We start from the raw sequence: 19078 nt of genomic DNA on the forward strand, positions 1-19078 counted from the left end.
TTTGTTGACCTTCCACTGGACTCTACTGTGTTCCATAGTTTTCTCAGCCAACCAGTTTTTCAGAAATTGCCTTGAATAGAATTATAAGAAATTTGAAAAACAGATTCTAGAGTAAAGTTTTTCTTTCAACAATTTTGCTCTTTCATTTTTGATGTTAATTTGCAAGATGAACAATTAATTGCTTTTTCTTAATGTCTTATTGACATTTCGAACCTCAATAGCAGACACAGAGATGATTTTAAAAACCAAATGAATCAAAAAGAGCTAATTTGAGGTTTTTAATTGCTCTCGAATGAGAAGCGAATATTTATAAACGTGTGTGTCTTTTTATGCAGATTTATTGCTTGATAGTGTTTGCGCTTTTCTTCTACAATAATCTTTGACTTCTCGAGTGATTTTTTCACGCATTTCTTGATATTAAAGTGATTTCAATTGCTCTCACTCCGAAATAAAAATTGTTGTTCAAACAGAACCGATTGTTAGAGAAGCGATGACAAGGCTCTAATAGCCGTGTGGTTAATGCCTCTGTCGAGGTGAAGGATTGGACTAATGAGGGGTTCGAATCCTACCTTTGTCTGATGTTTTTGAACCCATGAAGAAAATTTTTCGCGACGCCTGTCATTCGAGAGCAATTTTTTCGTTGTTAGTCGGTTTATGTTTTCCTTTTTGAAACTATGCATTGGCTTCGAAATAGGTTAGCTTAGTTTTTATTAAAACTGCAAGAACCTGAACCGTTTTGTATTCATATCCGCCAGCTAAATTCTTTGCGCAATATTTTTAGCGGTTGCTCTTAAAAGGTAATACGTGTGTGCTACTGGCGCGCCATGATAGTTTTTCCCGCCATGTTCTGTCCCATTTATCGTTCGTTTTGTTCTTTTGTAACGATAAATTTAAAGACATGTCAAATGTGTGAAATAAGTCAGATATGATGTGAAGCATAGTTTTTCTATTTGAATGTTGTTTTTATACAATCCAAGCTTAGGATTACTTTGAATACATTTATTTTCAAAAAATTTGCGCTATTTTTTGTTTCGACTCTGACCTCATTTGTTTTGGAATTTTGGAGTAAGCTTTTGTGTTTTTTTTTTCGAAAAGAATTCCATATGTAGATGATGGTTCCAATGACCTTGATAGCTTTTGTTCTCAAGAATATCCCTTTTATGCGTTTGGCCTCAAATCTTATCGTTACTTTTTCTCTAATTGTTTTAAATAGAAATGTTTTAATGCTAGCAATATCTAGTTACATGTTTTACGAACTTTGAATATCGTTTTCTGATATTTCAAATACGTTTGTGACTGGTATTTTTTCCCTGAGTTCTTTTATTTCTTTGCTCTTAATGTTTATTAAACATGTTTTCTGTGCTTTTAGGAGGCTCACTATTTAAAAGTTTTGTAGCATAGATTTTTGGGAGTTACTTTCGTTTAATTTGACAGCATTAGGTGTCCAATGAAATTGTTTTTTGTTAGATGTTTTTCACATCTAATTTGAGATCGCTCAGAGTTGTTAACAGCTTTTTATTGGACATTTTGCTATGATTTGATGTATCTTCAATTCTTTTTCCATTTTGTTCTCGTTTTCTGTTGACACAAGTCACACTCCAGACATCTTGATTGCTTAGACACTCATTCTACTGTATGGAGTTTAGCATTCGTTCAACAAATTTGTGATTTGTTGGAAATACATTTAATGCAAAAAAATTAATTCCAAAATCGAAAGAAAAATAGTAACCGATAAATGCCGGTCTTCAAAGACATAGCGTTAAGTTACCATTGTTTAAAAAAGTAATTGATTTTGAATTTTATATTTAGGTCATTTTCCTCGTATTTAGAGGCTTAGTTACGCTTATTATCTTCTAGTACAACTGCGTACCAAATTGGAACAATTTTTGTGACGTACAATTTTTGTATTTGTTTCAATCTAAAGAGTGGTCATTTGGGGTTATGCCGGCAATTTGACGGCTATGATTTATTTTGCTCCAATACAGCTTTCTGCGCAGACTCTCAAGAAACTTTTTTCACGAAATTCAACATATTCGAACCTGTTAGGCCTACTTTTTGTCAGTCATTTAATCATGTATTAATTTTTGGTCTCTATTAACGCTTTTGACTCTCAATAATGACCCTTGTTTGTTTTAATGGAAAGATTCAAGTTGACTGAAGACGCTGTACTCGAGTTCATCTGAAGTATGCAGGCAATCCTAAAGCTATTCATGCCCGGCGCAGACTATCTATTAAAATGTGACTGTTTTTTCATTCTTTATCACTAGCTTCTGTGTTTTTTGATTCCGCAATCGCACCTCTTTTACATATTAATTTGTTAGATGTGCCTGTTTTTTTCCTTGTTATTCTTAATTCAAAAGTGATGGGTTTATGAAAATTGTATGGAAAATAAACATCGGAATAAAGTGAAATAAAGAACAAAAGTATTGACGTTGAACTTATATTATATACCTGGATTCTATCTCATAATCTGGCTAAGGAAATTATCTGCCAACTGATTATATGCCAATGCTAATAGTTTGAAGAGTTTTCCAGCATTATCAGTGGAAATCAGCAAATAAATTCCAATGATTGATTGTTTCAGTTTCTATCCTGAAAAACCTGAGACATGCCAACATAGTGACCCTCCATGACGTCATTCACTGCCAAAGCTCTCTCACGCTCGTGTTCGAGTACTTGGTCAGTACCTCATTTCAGACTTTCCTGTTCTAAAACCTAATGTTTCGTATTGTGGTTATTGTGTATCGATATTATCTCAAGCAAATCAGGAGCTTCTTGCTTGTTACCTTTTTTGGTATTTTTGCTCATGATTTTGAAAAATGAAGCGTTTGAACGCGATTCCTCTAAAGTTTGAACCATGAGAACACGTTAGCATTATGAAATTGAAAGAATCATCTAGCGGGATTTTGTTTAATTATTAGTTTCAGAAACGACTTAAATTATATTTGGTGTAATTTCAGTATCAGTTAGATTTCTTACCAGACTTGAAACCCGATTCCGGTGCCATGAATATTGAATATTGTTGTATTAATTGAGTGAATTTTAGCTCGTTATCGAGTATACCAGTGTTTTTCAGTTTCGTAACTGTTCTTTTTATGCATCATTATGGAAAATTACGTCTCCGGGATCGATCGGGTCATTTGATTGACAGCGCGCGCGCATTAATTAGAGGATATTTTTAGCAACAGTAAAATCAATCTGTCGCCAAGTTAAACGTGCCCCAAAAATTCAATGATAGACTGTTGTTTTTAATGATTAGACCGTGTTGACTTTGAATTAAGCTGTAAAATTGTATTATAAAAAAGAAGAAATGAAATTACTTGTAAACCTTTAGAAAAATATGAATTTATTCGACTTATTTGACCCTCCGTTTACATGTAGCTAATTGTTGAAAGTCTGTGTTTTGCTTCCCGTAGGCAAAAACAGTGCTTACAACTGAGATCAAGTAAGAACACATGTGCCCTGTCACAACTGAGGAGTTAATTCTTTTTCATTGAATGTCAATTGATCACCATGGTACAAAGTGTTCTCATAGAAAGTGAAAAATTGTAGCCTAGGATAGGATGATGAGGATGAAAGTGATCAGTCATCAGGAGTTGTGCCGTTAGTGTGCAGTGAAGATTGAATGAATCTGTGACCAGTTCAATCTCAATGTATAAGTTCAATTCATTCGGCTACGTAAAAGATTCAGATTCTGTTGTCTATATAAATCTAATGAAACGATAACGCCAATGGAGATGTTTTCCATCATAGCCTCCATTATAGTATGTTTCCTATAATTAGAGGGAGTGGGTCTATAATAGAAAAGACGCGCAAATTTGAAGTAAGGATTAACCAAACCAATCCTCCTAAGAGAAGTCCACAAGTGACTGAAAAGTCGGAAAACTGTGTAAAAGACCTGACTCTGAAGCTCATTTGAACCGTAGTCGTCGGAATTAACAACGAATATTACCATACAGGAAAACAGGGATATAAAATGAAAAATATTTGAAAGAACAAATTTCTTCTTTTTAAGATAACTGTTTTCAATGACACTCAAATCAATAGCAACTTTGAAAACTTAGCAGACCAAATTAGGCACTTTCCATTAATAACGTTTAGAGATAAAAAGAACAAGGCGGCTCGCTAATATTTGATGGCACATAATGTTCCGACTCAGTTGATCTAGTCTTGTGTCACTAATTGAAGCAGAAACTGACTGCTTTTTTAGTAGTTCAGATTTTGTTATTTCATTTGATAGGTTCTTAAAAAAGGACAGACCTCTATGCAAATGAACAGTTCATACCAGTGAGATCAAAACTTTGTTTCAGTAGAATTAATACTCGAACAAATGAAACGACGACATGAAATCAACTTTAATGCAAATTATCAAGTAGAAAATATTGATTTTAAGAGGGGAGCAACTAATTTTTTGCTGAAGTGAAAAATTTATCTCTGCACTCGCTTACCTTATTAATCTAAACAGAATGCAAATCCGATTAAATTGAAATACAGGTTATTCAAACTAAATAATCAAGAGCTAAGTCGCGATTGAGCCTAGCCCTGGTTGACATTGGAAATTATCGAACCATTGTTCTAGCAAATTGTTTTTAAAATCATATAAACCCACATATGCAAAAATCCTGAATAAAATGCATTTCGAAAAGTTTTTGGTGGTAAATTTTTGGAAAACAGTTAAAAGCAGTAATTTAAAGCAGTAAACATGGATTGAGGTTTGATTATTAACCAGCTTGTTAATGAGAATAACTCACAAGTCTACAAAACGATATCGTGGAGCATTTATTTCTCCAAAATAGTGCACTTTTGGACAAACTTTTAAACCATTCGCTGTCAAATGAACAAGTTCAGACTTTTTAAATATACCTCTTCAAATGAAGGCATTCAGGAGTTTTAATTATACCTATAGAACCAATTGCACTTGTAAGCACTCGAAATAATTTTAAAAAAAATTAAATGGCAACAATTTTAGTTCTATTGTTAGCTAACAATTGAAAAAGATGTTCGGATTCAGATTTACCTCCTTGTTGAATTGTGGATTGAAATAAATGATAGCAAAGGCACGGCAACAAAAATAGTATCAAAATGGTCAAGCACTCAAAAGTAACTTATATTTTTGAAAATTATCTAATTCCGGCCGTAAAAACCATTAGCTATGAACTCAATCCATTTATAAGCTTCCTTTGTTCAATTGCTGAAATCAACCAGAGTTTTCGTTACTCATTCTGCGACAAAAGTACACAACAATAACGTCTATAGCCAAAACTCAAAAATTTAATAAACAAATAATTTCAAACTAATCGATGACATAAACTAAACGCCGAGAACATTTATGTTAATTTAGACCTCGTTAGAACTTCATTGGGACCAGTCGCTTTTGGCACTCGGCAATAAAACAATGAAGCGCAAAGAAATGGACAAACTTTAGAGTTCATTTGAAAACCCATCGTGTCAAACTCAACAAATTAAATGGCTTCCCAAAAGTCCAAATCAGACAGCAGCAGATATTCACTTTTGAAACAACTTCATCAATTTAAAATTCTTGGCGAGAAAGTCACACTGAGAAACAAAAACGGAAGTCAAAGCGCAGAAATTAGAAACAAAAATGGCTCTAAAAACCTGAAAATCGAGATCCGAATCCAAATCTGTTATTTTTTCTGAAGAATCACGATGAGACAAAAAAAATAGCCTCGATATCTATTCAGGGTTACTAAAACCCGTAAATGTTGAAAATAGTTACATAATTAGGCAAAAAATGAGAAACACTAAAAATGGCCAAAAATGTGAAGAAAATCAGTGTGAAAAGCGAAATAATCACAAAATGTTCACCTCGAGAAAGACGAACTTTTGAAAAATCTTTTCAATTTTACACTACGCATCACTCTCAACTCTCTTCGATAAATATATCGACCGGTCAAAATTGACTGAACAAAAAAACGAATTGAGCATATAGTTCCTCACCCCACAAGTGGGGTCGAAACAACCAGAAACGCTGGCAAAATTCGTTCTTTCCGAAAAATAGTGTCTGAGTGACTGAAATCAATAACTACCAATTGGCATTGTTCAATCATACAAAAATAGGAATCATCAGTTAGCCTATTTTTATTTGGTTACGGCAGGCATGGAAAAAAGTACCAGGCAGCAAGAAAAAAGCATGAAGTTTGTGCATTTCGAAAAAAATTTGTAATCAAAGTTATTGAAAATTATATATACGCGATGAACAAATTAGAATTTTACTATTAGGAAGAGAATGCGACCTTTCATTTATGCGATTAAGCCTCAAACTGGCTAAAAAACAATAAATGCTGACTGAACTCCGTTTTTGCTGCTGTCTATTAGTTTTTCAATTCATTAAATCCAGGCAACCTCGGAAGAAATATACCAGCTCCTATTAGCCTTTGTGGGAAATATCAACAGCGAAAGCGGATGCCATAATACGCATATGAGCAAATTTGAATTCTGTCCTTCTCACTCTACCTTAAGGTAATTGGATTATCAAAAGATCCAGTCTGAATGCTGGATTGTTTAGAAAATCTTTCTAAATCTACTTTGCTATAAAATTGACTACTATTTTTCCAGGGTGTTTTTTTCCGATAATTGTGGAAAAACTCAAAATTTCAAGTAGATCTTTTCAGCTAATGGCTGATAAAATTCACATCGATTTGCAAAATTTTAATCTTGAAGATAACGCAACATTTGCGTTGCTTTACCTATATTAAGGTACTTTTGTATTCAATATACTGAAATATCTTGGCTGAGGTGAACTCAAACAATCATTGCTTTATAGAGACTTTATAATTTGTGTTTGGTGTTCTTGGTAGCATTCTGAATAGGGAAATGTGACAATATCCCACTGAATCTCAGGTATGAAGATATTTAGATGTCAAACTTCTTAATCATTGATTCGTTATATCCTCAAGCATCAAATACTCTCAAGAATGCAGTAATGCACTAATTTATTTGTTAGTGAGAACGACGGGGTGCGCTACATCTCTTGAAAGAAGCAGGATTGGCGGCTTTTATTAATCTGAAACGATCTATTTTTAGTAAAGCTGTCGTTATAGCTTATATCCGCTTTTACTTCATGCTTTTTATTTTTTGGTTCTTTTCCATCTGTAATTGGAAATTCGCAGTGAATAATGACAAATTTAAAGTTTTGATTAAAACTAGTTTATGGGCCCGTCTGTGCTATACCCTCCCCCCTCCCCTCCCCCCCCCCCCCCCCCCCAAAAAAAAGCAAAAAAAAATAAACGGAACAGATTAATATAATTTTTGAAATTGTGCCATTGGGAAATATTAAATTTTAGAATTTATCCTACGCTTGATAGATGATGTGCCATTTTCCATGAGCAATGGCAAAACACGCCTTTGTAATTAGGATACTCTCCACTCTTTTGTCGCCACCTTTGCCGTATAAGGAGTGGCAAGAGAAGAGTTACAGAAAAAATGGTCCAATTAGCTACACTGTGGTGTCATTATGCTTCTGTTGTGATTGCAACGCGAATTGGATGAAAACACTCCTACGCGGTTATTATCTCCCTCTTAAAATACCCCTTCCAGTCTGTGTGAACATTGTTGAAATATTGGCCGACATTTTCACTGTGTGGTCAGCAAAAAGTTGTAAAATCTGCCACTTCAGCAAGCTTTTGTTAATTCTGTCGATTTTCTAAAGAGACTACCTTTGCCATGTTTACGATTTCCCAAGGCATTGAGTTTTCTGGTGATGCTAGAACTTGGTGACTATCTGTGGGAAATATATTGATAAACCGAAACCGTCTGAAGTAAAAACTGCCTGGAAACCCTGATTTTAAAGCATATTGCTTGCCATTTTTTAAAAATCATTTTATACGCTCAGTTACTGTTCTAAATGGTCCTAAAATAACCGAATGTTTGCTTAATCGCTGAAAACAGCAAATTCTGTGCAATGTTGCAATTAGATTTGCAGTAACTCAGGCGTGGAATCTCTACTACGGTCATTTTACAAGACAGATATCGGCTATCATATGGTAACAGTATACGTCAATTTCCACTTCCCCCCTCTTGCGTGAATATTGGGCCGGGTAAAATGAGATCAGCCCTTCTGCTGTGTTTAGGAAAACGACCTGAAGAAATTCCTTGATAACAGGACGGATCTGCTTCCTGTGGAAGACCTACAGGCAAGTTGTGAGGCTTGGAACAGCACTGCCCATCCGTGATACATTCTCCTCTAAAATGTCATTTGGGAATTATTTTAATTAGTTGGAGCTAAAAATTTGAATGGTAAAACAGATTGAACAGATCTCCCTGAAAACGCGCGTCTGTCTGTAAAAAATGGAAATTGATGGTTCTAAAAATAGAGTTCAACTGGTGAGCTGAAGGCGGCGTGGTCTTTTGTATTAGTTTGAATGATGGTTGATGGCTTGGGGTATTGATATTCTAAATATAATGATAGAATATTGTTAACAGTATGGCTGTCTAAATGAAGATTTGTCCAAAGCGTCCACGAGGTTGAGCGTATTTTAGCGAGAGTGTTTCTTCATAATAATTAATGGTATTCCAGATTATGTTGATTTTCATCCGCAAAAAATAAGATGTCAGATGTCTGTTGTTACCTAGCCAAAATGACCTCTAGGAACAGCTAATAAATTATGACTTCGTATGAAGGTAACATAAAGATGTATATATTTCTCCTACGGCAAACAACCGAGCATAAAATCTCAATTAACACTATTTAGTGGCCATCACTGCGAGCCAACTATAATAGGGTAAATACAAATTTGAGAGAATATTGAACTTCCAACTGGATTGAGCGCAGAAAATAAAAATTAATTTGCAGAGCATTCCGATGGGTGCAATTGCTTGAGAAGCTAGCTAATTTTTTGCCAATGATTTAATGAGAGGGTTCTGTTTTAGATTTTCTTGGCTCAGATATTGCGAGGGCTCGGCTACATTCACGAAAGAAACATTCTACATAGAGATCTCAAGCCGCAAAACTTGCTCATCAACAGTCGATGTGAACTGAAAATAGCCGACTTTGGTATGTATTATGTATAATCATCGTTCAAAGAGTTTTTCTCAAATGCTGCCGCAGAACCAATCGTGCTAGATAGTTGTTATTAATCGCTGAAATATATATAGCTCAGCTCACCGGACTTCTCTTGGTCATTACGTCTCGTTTTTATTTGGCCTCGAACAAATTTTGATGTAATTTTAAGTTGTGTCTTTTTGCTTGACCAGAGCTTTCCTCTTTTTTCCAGAGCATGTTTCGCTCTTGAGCGATTTTGATATTCTGAGTGACTTTTTCACGCTTAGTTTTTGTGTGATAGAAATTTATCTTGATCAGAATTTATACCGCTATCTTAATTTGCCAAAGTTTACTGTATAGGTATAAAGTTTACTATATATGCCCGGATAAACAGGTAAAGCCCGGAGGGTATTAAGTGGCTGAGCATTGCTATTAGATCGCTACGCCTAACTAGTCTCTCAGTATGCGATTTACCAAAACTTTTTGAGTGAGGAGACAATTTCATTGAATGAAGGGCAGTCCTTAATCATGAATGTTTGACCACCCCCCCCCCCCCTCGATTCACCAACCCATCTCCCACCCAAAACTCCGACCGTCCACATTCCTTCACCTGGCACTCTTCTCCAACCACGTAGGTTGCTTGAGAGCAATTTGTCCGACGTTAGTCGGTACTCTTCAAATTAGTTTACTCCACGCCTATCGTTTGAGACCAATTTGTACGACGTGACAGTTTTGTCCGATTCTTAAACCAACTTGGTTGTATTCATTTTTTTCATGATGGTTTCTCTTTGTCTTGCATTCTAGTATATTTTGCTTTTCTTTTAAATTTAACATTAAAGAATGCAATATTTTTTGATCTGACAAAGTTTTCGTGAAGTTTTCTCATTTAGGTGAAAAAAAATTGTTTAATCAAACTGACATCAGAGCTGTTGATAAAATTTTTATTCTGAATTAATGGGCCAATTTCGGCAAAAATATCAGTGCTCATTACAAAGAAATTTTTATGCCTGTTCTTTCACAGTTCCGACAAATTGCCCACAATAAGTGGAGAAACGATTTCCAACATAAATTTATTCCGCAAAATTTCTTGCTAATTTTGGACGCTAATGGTGGTTTTTCATTGGCAAGAAATTTTGGAGCATTGTTTTGCACCAAAAAATGAGTGTGCCAGCGTACATGGTTGAGAGAAAAGTGGACAAAATGACATTTTCGCAAGTTCAGCCCAACTAAGGTTAATTAGTTAGGTCTGTTTTTAAGAAAGAGAGACAGCGCATGATTGCCAGGGAACGATTTGATTAATTCGATGCCCTAAAAATTGAAGACTTTTGCTCTATAAATTTTTAGATTTGCCGCAAACAATCATAGAGGTAAATCTTTTTGATCTAGTCGCAGACTATTAGAATACAAATAAATAGCTGGTAGTAAACATTTGCGTAATTTCGCGCCCAGTAGTTTTTGATAACTCGTCTTCCAAACACAATAATCAGATATCGAAATTAATGGATTTAAATTTTGAAAAGAACTTTTGAGGTGGCGTCTGAGAAATTCTATGATTTAATGTGCTCACAGTTCAAAAACTATTTTTTTTGTTGCGGAGGTGAAAAACCAAAATTTTGCTAAGCAAATAAGAATATCTTATACTGTCGACTTAACAATAGAAATTGATTGGTTGTTCACAAATTGGTTATCAGTGGTTACGAGCTAACAAATAATGTAATTTTTGAGAGTTAGTTTTCGTTTAGTTTTAGAGAATTTTTATTAACCATTTGCTCTAGACATGAGAGGCTTATCTAATTCATTGGAAATGTTGTTTTTTTTAGAATTGTGGCGCATCCTTTTTGAAGTAATGTTAAGGCGGATAAACTTTTCAGCTATAGGTTAGGATGATCCAGCTATGTTCTTTTTAGCGTACAATTTTGCTTTTTTTAGTTGCTCTCGAACGAAGTTTGAAGCAATAATTGTAAACGTGGTCTTTTGTTATGCAAAATTTGTGCTTGACCGATTTGACTTTGGTGAATTTTGACTTAAGCAATTAATAGCAGGCTGAAATATATTAGAGCTCCCACTAGTTCCGTTTAAGAGCAATTCTTCCGATGTTAGTCAGTTATGTTTATGCTCCTTTCTTGTGTTGCATTTTTGTCATTGGCTATGTTAATTGTTTTTGAATTAAACAGTTTCATTCTGCGCTTGCATTTGCTTCCATGAGTTTCAAAGTTCGTCGTGCTGGTTTCCTGCTCTTTTCCTTAAATTTTTGCGGTCTATTTTACGTGTATTTTATTTAGTTATCTAGTGGTTGAGATTTCTTCGGCCTAAATTTTTCGGCTGTGTCAGGTTTCTGCTACCAGCTGTGAACACAGACGAAAACGCTCCAGTTCAACCTATGGCTTCTTCTTTAATAGAATTTTTTGAGGGATTCTTGAGCGTGACTTCATTTTGCACGCTTTTGAGCTTTGATTTTGTTCTTCGATTCTTTTCGATTCTTGATGTCATTGAAAAGTCAAATTTGATTAACTATTATGACGGTGATAACTTGAGCTAATAATTGAGTTTGAGTAGTTTAAGGCGTGCTTATTGCTGTGATTTGAACAATTTTAGTATCGCATGTGATCAGAGGCCTAATTTTGCACAACTGATGATTGTGTATTGTAATTGTGAATATTAAAACTGCCCTTTTGTAAACCACTATTTTATGGAAATGATATTTTTACGATGTTGGGGTTCTCGCAATCTTTTTGGAAAGTTTTTTATAAATCTTAAACAGATTCCATTATTACGACTAATTTGGTTTCAGTATATGACTCATGAAGCGGTGAATTGGATGACAAGAAGTTGCGTTTTCCAGTAACTTGCATTTGTTTGTGAAAAATTGTGGACCATACTGCTTCTACTTGGTACCTTACCCCTAATATGCTAATATTGTGGATAACTTTTTAAATCAATTGTATTTTGAAAGTCTAGTTTAGATGTCAACCATAGCTTGGTATGCTATGAAGTTTAGATAAATTATGAGAGTGTGTTATATGTGAAATCGTTATTTAAAAGTAAATCGTTAAAGTAAAAGTTAAATCGTGATTTAAATTTCTGTATTATCTTAAAATTGGGATATCTGAAAAAAGTGGATCATATTGAGTGGCGTAACGCGTCCTCGGAACAGCGCAAACAGAAATGACAAGTGACAGTCGCAGATATTAAGGAACACAGACGAACACAGATGTAAAATGTATTATATTAAGGAACACAGATGTTAAGGAACCCAGATGTAAAATGACTTCCCCAAATTTTTTAACCGTAGGATTTATTTTCTAGCTTAACGTAGGGTGCACATTAAATTTTTAAATTGTTCAAGGTTACAGATTTTTAATTACTCTCGAACGAAGTTTCGGGCAATTATTGTAAACGTGTGTCTTTTCTATGCGCAGTTTTCGCTTGACCGTTTTTGCGCTTTTGTTCCCGAACATTCATTGACTTCTCAACCGACTTTTTCACGCTTCACTTCTTCATTTTTGAATGATCTCAATTGTTCTCACTGTTTGTTGCTAAAAAGCGATGGTGAGCGGCTGAAGTTCAAAGCCGTTATAGCTTAGTGGTTAATATGTCTGACTGATATCTACCAGGTCCGGGTTCGAACCCCTATGAGTTAGGAGTTTGCGAACACCCATAAAAAGTTTTAAAGCTGCACCCCTATTTTATTTATTTTGTTGCAAAATGTAAATTGAAATTAAAACCATATGGTTAAATATACGTGAAACAAACAATAATTCAAAGCATTCAAGCAAATTTATAAACATCCATCAATTTTTTGAAGAATCACATTAAGAATCACATTTTAAATCGTTCCCCGCCTGTCGTTCGAAAGCAATTCATCTGATGTTAGTGGGTTTTTATGTAAACCTTGCGTTTGTAACTAGCGCAACTCTGAATGATGAAATAAATCTTAATGCGAATCTAAATCTATCCTCAATTAAAAAGTCAATATTGTCAATAGTCTCTCACGAGATGTAAAATCAGAAGTTTTCTGATTTGATTTGGCTATTCAGTAGCATATTTTTTGTAGTTTTCCTCTTATGACTCTCAGCAGGCTGGTCAAGAAGATTGATAGTCGCCTATTGTAACAAGCTGCGGATTTGATTATGATGCTATTGCTTAAAACTTATTCTGGACTTAATATTAAGTCTACAATTATCTATTGTTTTCTTAAAGTTAGTTATTGCTATAGTTATCCTTAAAGTTAATGTTAAAGTTATAATTATTCTTAGTGTTAAATATTGCTTTTTACTCTATTGCCTCGGGGACATTGGCGCTAGTGAAAATGGCAGGAGTACCAAATTATAGAAATTTTATTGCTGGCCAATCACAATTGAGAAAATTGAATATTGCTTTCTGATTGGCTGATTGGTCAATAAATTCTCCGTGTTTTATGTCAAATTTAGGCTGATTGAACGCATAAATGTACAGTGTTTTAAATTTCTCATACAATCACATTCCTTGAAATTTCTACATTTTGTACGTCTATTTGTTAAGACGTCGCTGGGGACATTGGCATGCGCATTTTTGGTTAATAATGGACTACACAGTATTTCAGTTGCAAATTTCACCTGACCGTGGCGAGAACGCTGCAAAAATCTCCAAAAAGTCACTAAAATAGTTTTTTCTTAAACCGCCAGTTTCCCCCCGTTGAACAAGATATTTGTTTCATTATCATATGTTAATAAAGTAATGCATGTTTTGAGCTAATAATAGTTCATTTTAGTGCCTAATAAGAGGTCAGAGTAGCCATAACCGTTTTAGGTGTAAAAATAGATATTATGGAGGGCCATAATCCTAGTCGTAAAGGCCATTGCAGATAGGGCTACGCAAATTAATTGTATTTTTTCTTGACAAACTTAAGAACGACAAGTTCTGTTCTCCTCGCCGGATCTTTTCCGTCTAATCTTGACTTAACTTTAAATTAGTTGAACTCATTAAATGCATGATGTTAAGGTCTTGCTCGTGCTACGAGTGTTCCCTCGAAGCTTTTCTCAAATGAAGTGGTCACTTTGTGGTACAGACCGGCAGAAGTCCTCCTGGGATCCAATCAGTACAATTACTCCCTCGATATGTGGTCAGTAGTAAATCTCTACTTCCATTCCGAAGTATAAACAAACCAAGAAAAACTCTTAATTAACTCATGTTATATCTCAAAATGTCGGAAAAATTGATGATGTTCCGTGAAAAGATTTAAAATTAACTGAAATATCAAAATATCGATGCATGAAATGACTAAAGTAGGACTCTACTCTTGTCTTCAGGGGTGTTGGTTGCATACTGTACGAAATGGTGACGGGCAAGCCCATGTTTCCTGGTCAGAACATAGACAATCAGCTGTCTGAGATTTTCAGTAGACTGGGCATGCCAACTGCAGAGGAGTGGCCCACGTTTGATGAAAAGAAGACAAGAGCTAATTTTAGGATCAAAAGTTTGACCAGGACGCCTGTCCAAGATGCTTTTAAAAGGCCAGTCAATCTTCAACTATAGGAAACTCTCGATTTGATATCAGTAATGGTATTAATATTTAATAGCGGCGAAATTATAGCGGGGCTATTATTGAAAAGTAAGAATTATTTGAAATTAGAGTCTCGTGTATTTAAAAGTAGTTTTTGTCGTTGGTCTTGGTTATTTTTTCCCAGCGGTCAATTTCGCAGCTATTCCGGAAATTTTCGCTATGTTTCTGACCGCTTAATTATGAATCGTCATATACGCTTGATATCAAATTAAGCAGATATGATTTGATGTCAAATAACAATCGTCATAAATATGTTCCTCAAATGATCCGATCGTAAAGGCTTAAGCTTCATAATGTGGACAACGCTGAGTTTTTAACAACGCTGAAATCACGCTTTTGGAAAATGAAGAGTTAGACTTTTTCAGTTGCTCTAAAAGTGTTGCTTGTTTGATCTTCAATAGTTTCAAACTATTTCACGTTTTCTCATTAAATTGTTCCGCGCATGACGTGATAAAAGTTTCATTCAACTGTTAACATCAGCAAAATGCTCTTTTCTTTACGCAAATTCTATCTGATTTCAACCCAAAATTGGGCTGAATAAATTTTAATCCAAATTAAGCGATTAAGAATACCGCTTGGGGTAGTTAATTGCTCTCAAACGAAGTTTGTAGCAATTATATTAGTCCTGTTGCTCTTTTGTAATGGGATTTTTCGCTTGATCGATTTTTCGTCTGACCCATTTGACTTTTCGTCCTTAAAAACGGGATAAACAGGTGGCGAACAGCGGACATCAAGTTTAATTAGAGGCCCTTAGCAGCGTTTAGTATTCCCTCAAGTGCATAGTGTTCTGAAGCTATACAGGGAAGGCCGTAGTTTAAGGTTAAAATGTCATTTTTAGGAGTTCTTGAGCCCAAAATGTTGCAGTTTTTCGTGTTTTTTTGTCATTTTTGGAAGTTTTTGTTGGACCAGTCTACAACTGAGGGTGGTTAAAGTTGATAAAAGTCTTTTGCAAGACGCAAGTACTTTTTATGACCATTTTAAGAGCTATATGTTTTGGTAATCCAAACACGCAATTTTATACTATTCACAATTTAATTTTTTTTTTGAAAATTTTTGCCATTTTTTGAGTTTTATCAGCCTAGGTGTCATCAACTTCTTAACATCACGAGTTTTTGCTTTTTTCTGCTTCTTAACATCACGAATTTTCGCTTTTTTTCTGCAAACTTGCAAATTTTTTTGACATTTATTTTCATTAATCAGATTTTTCCAGCGCCAGGGTTCAGAAAACCTCCTCTAGGGTTTGATAAAAATTTACTGAAAAATTGTATGGGCCATGGAATAGTTTTCATCTTTTTAATATCACAAATTCTAGCAATTTTTCAAAGGAACTTGCTATTTCTTTGAAGTTTTTTGAAATTTTTGTTAAATTTTGCAATTGTTTTAAAATTTTTGAATATTTTTGTCCTTTTCTTGTTAACGATCATTAATAGCCAACGAAACTTTTTGGGTCTTGAAGAGGGTTTACATGACAGAACTCCAGAGAGAAAAAATGTTTTGAACATTTGTTTCACTTCGAAATCTGCTAAATTTTCTTTTTGCACTTTTCAGTTTTTTCTAAATGATTTATTTACTAACAAGGCTAGAAAACTAGAAGTTGCAAAGTCGAATCTCATCATAGAAAATATTTCCAGCTCTCTGTCGGTTGGGATTTGTCCCTCTCTTTCTCGTTCACTTTTTCTTTCCCACGCACTAGTTTTGAAGTTTACAAAAAAATGAACGCCCCTTCCACAACGCTCTGCCCAAGCAAGAATTTGAGTTCCGCAGCTTCCTCCTTTTTGTTTGGTCAATTTGACTTCAATTTAGGTATTTTCATTGTTACAAATGTAATGATTGGTTGTTGTTGGTTACAGAGTTAACGAGGAAGCCCTGCAGTTAATCCGACTCCTGCTTTCCTTCGATCCAAGCAGTAGGCCTACTGCCAAAGCTGCCCTCTCAAGCGACTTCTTTTTCTCCATGCTACCGGAGCTATTGCAGCTACGCGATGAACAGTCGATCTTTGCACTTAGCACAGTGAGAGAGCCAATGAATTTTGACGAAGTCACCCTTTTTGTACCAGGTTAGTTAGAAGCGAATTCTGGTGTGTAATGCTGGACTCCCACCTGATATACAAATCTCGTGTCTACCTTAAAGACTATTAATGATTGATTAGTGGTTACTGCGAGATGCACTTAAGTCATCAATATGCAATTTTTCTATCCACGAAATATGAGTATAGTTTACCGATCATGGAAATTATTGTTTTCTGGTCGTGGTTTTTTCTTAAACAAATTTTTTGGCAATTGTTAGGGTCCTCTCGGTGCTTCTATGCAATTTGTTTTTGATCGTTTTTTCGGTTGAGCCCACAGGCTTTAAGTTGCTATGCAGTTCAGTTAGATCTTTAGTGGGCTGTAAGTTTGTTTGCAACAACTTCTAAACCTCTGAGGAGACATAATTTAATTGTGTTAGAGGCTATTTTGAAAGCTGTGGACATCCTCTCGCTTAGTGAATGACGCTTCCACATTCAGTGGGCCGGCTACAACCACAACTAATCCCATGGCATTCATTTATGAATTTAACCGACGATAATTGGTCGTTTTTAATGGCTGCTTGAGCGGCTTCTTTTAGGCGCTATACTTTATATGACCCTTCAATGAGTTCTGTTGTAGCATCTTTTCATTAATAGCCGCACAGCGATAGCTGGGGCTATTATTGGCCTTCTCTTGGTTTTTTTTTTATTTCGTCGTCATGATTTTTGTTACGACCATATGACGTCACAGCCACTTTTTGTTCATTCGTTCATGCAATTTCAACTGAATTGCATGTGTGACGTCATTTTTCGCTCTTAGTGGAGCGAGTTTTTTTGTTCATGCGCGTGATTAAATTTTTGGTCACACTTGACTTACCTCACTCTCAAAAATGACTTCCTTTATTTGAAATTGACTTTTATTTACTTTAATTCAAAGAGATAAGGTCAAATGGGTGTGTGTCACTCTAAATGAAGGTTATTTGAGATCAGCTAATAGAGGCAGCAATAACTTATACAGATTTTAAATCAAAATATAACAGATCAGCCTTCAATGAAAAGACGAATTTTTTTGGTCTGTCTTTTTTACTGTTTTTTTTTAGACTGCCGGTCTACAAATCTATTGCGGCTATTTTCTGGCAATCTGCCAGCTATGTTCAGTAAATTTGATCGAGTAAATTTGAAACGTGAAATACTGCCCGTTAAGCAAAAGCTATTTAGTCAATCTGCTCAAAAAAAAGCGAAGAGATGTAAGGAGAGTGTGATTATCTTTAGTGCTTTTCATTAGAGAAACAAAAAATAAGTCTAAGTTTTTTTTGGTAAAATCTCGTCCACGTCGACAGCTAGATAGCAAATATTATAGCATTATAATGCAGCAGAAATGTTCACTGTATTTTTAAAGCCCTTTGTTTATTTTTGGTCATTCTAGATTTTCTGTGAAAAAATTTGTGTGTCACTGTATGTTGATTTTGGACGTGATGATATCTTAATCCTTATGCATTTGAATAGCGTGCAGTTTTCTTGCCAATTTCTTGGAACCATTTTTTAAAATTGTTTCTCAAACGAAGTTCAGAGCAATTATTGTAAACTTGTTTTTATTCAAAGTTTTTGCTTGATCGTTTTTGCGCTTTTGTTTTAGAATATTCTTTGACTTCTTGAGTGAATTTTTCACGCTTGAAGTCTTCATTTTTGTGATTTAAGTGGCGCTAATTCTGAAATAAATTTTGTTGCTATGCTACTATAAAGAGATTGTATGAGGAGGGAATGACAATGAGAGCCACTGTATCTTAGCGGCTAAGATGTTAGTGTTATCGTGGAAGTTGTGGGTTCGATTCTGGGGTTGAAATTTTTGCAACCAGAAAAACTTCCAAGCAAAACCCCCAATACATTTAAGTTTTTATAGCTGCGAAGCTCTAAGCAGCGGAGCCATATTGTGGTGATCTTGATTTTTTTTGTTTTGTCTGATGCTCTTTTTTGTTTAATAGCCGCCCTCATCTTCTCAGCCGGCTATTATAGCGCTCCTATTTTTTTTACTTCGTCGAATAAAAAAATGTTTCGCTTTACCTCATTTTGCCGCTTTTTCAACATTTGGCGTGATATCTTTTTGACTTCTCTAGGCTAGTTTCTTTCTTCTCTCATTCTGCTAAAAGTGATTTTGAACATCAGTGGCTCAGCAAAGCAATTCGAAATGAACAGAGTCTGTATAAAAAATTGAAGTCAGAAGTAGAAACGGGATAAACCCATAAAGCCCAATTTTAGATGCCCGCTATTTGAGCGTCGTTCCTATAAGTCTTAGTTACCATCTCTAATGCTTATTGGTATCGATAGTAGCCCCTGTAGCCTCTCTCTAAGAAACAGAAGTACGTTATGTTCAACTACGAAATGCCATCAAAATAAATCGGTCTTAAAAAATGTTTTTGTACGAAAATCTTTTTTTTCATTATCTTCTATTCTTTCAATCCCAATCATGCTTATTGGAATCAACGGCGGCTATTTTCCGGCAATCTGCCGGGTATGTTTTACATTTGTTCAC

General features: G+C 35.0%; 1 protein-coding gene across 3 annotated transcripts in view; it reads left to right on the plus strand.

Annotated features, from left to right (window-relative positions):
- LOC142339283 (cyclin-dependent kinase 18-like) overlaps window positions 1–19078 on the plus strand; it is a 45029-nt gene that overhangs the window by 23656 nt on the left and 2295 nt on the right. For all 3 annotated transcript variants that reach the window (XM_075389189.1, XM_075389190.1, XM_075389192.1), the window contains 6 exons: window positions 2585–2679; window positions 8091–8153; window positions 8890–9013; window positions 13982–14102; window positions 14290–14493; window positions 16394–16599. In XM_075389189.1, coding sequence (XP_075245304.1) covers window positions 2585–2679; window positions 8091–8153; window positions 8890–9013; window positions 13982–14102; window positions 14290–14493; window positions 16394–16599 — 813 coding nt within the window. The remainder of the gene's footprint in view (window positions 1–2584; window positions 2680–8090; window positions 8154–8889; window positions 9014–13981; window positions 14103–14289; window positions 14494–16393; window positions 16600–19078) is intronic.

This window comes from Convolutriloba macropyga, chromosome 5 (assembly GCF_964194025.1).
Source record: "Convolutriloba macropyga chromosome 5, txConMacr16.3, whole genome shotgun sequence".
NCBI classification, from domain to species: Eukaryota; Metazoa; Xenacoelomorpha; order Acoela; family Convolutidae; genus Convolutriloba; species Convolutriloba macropyga.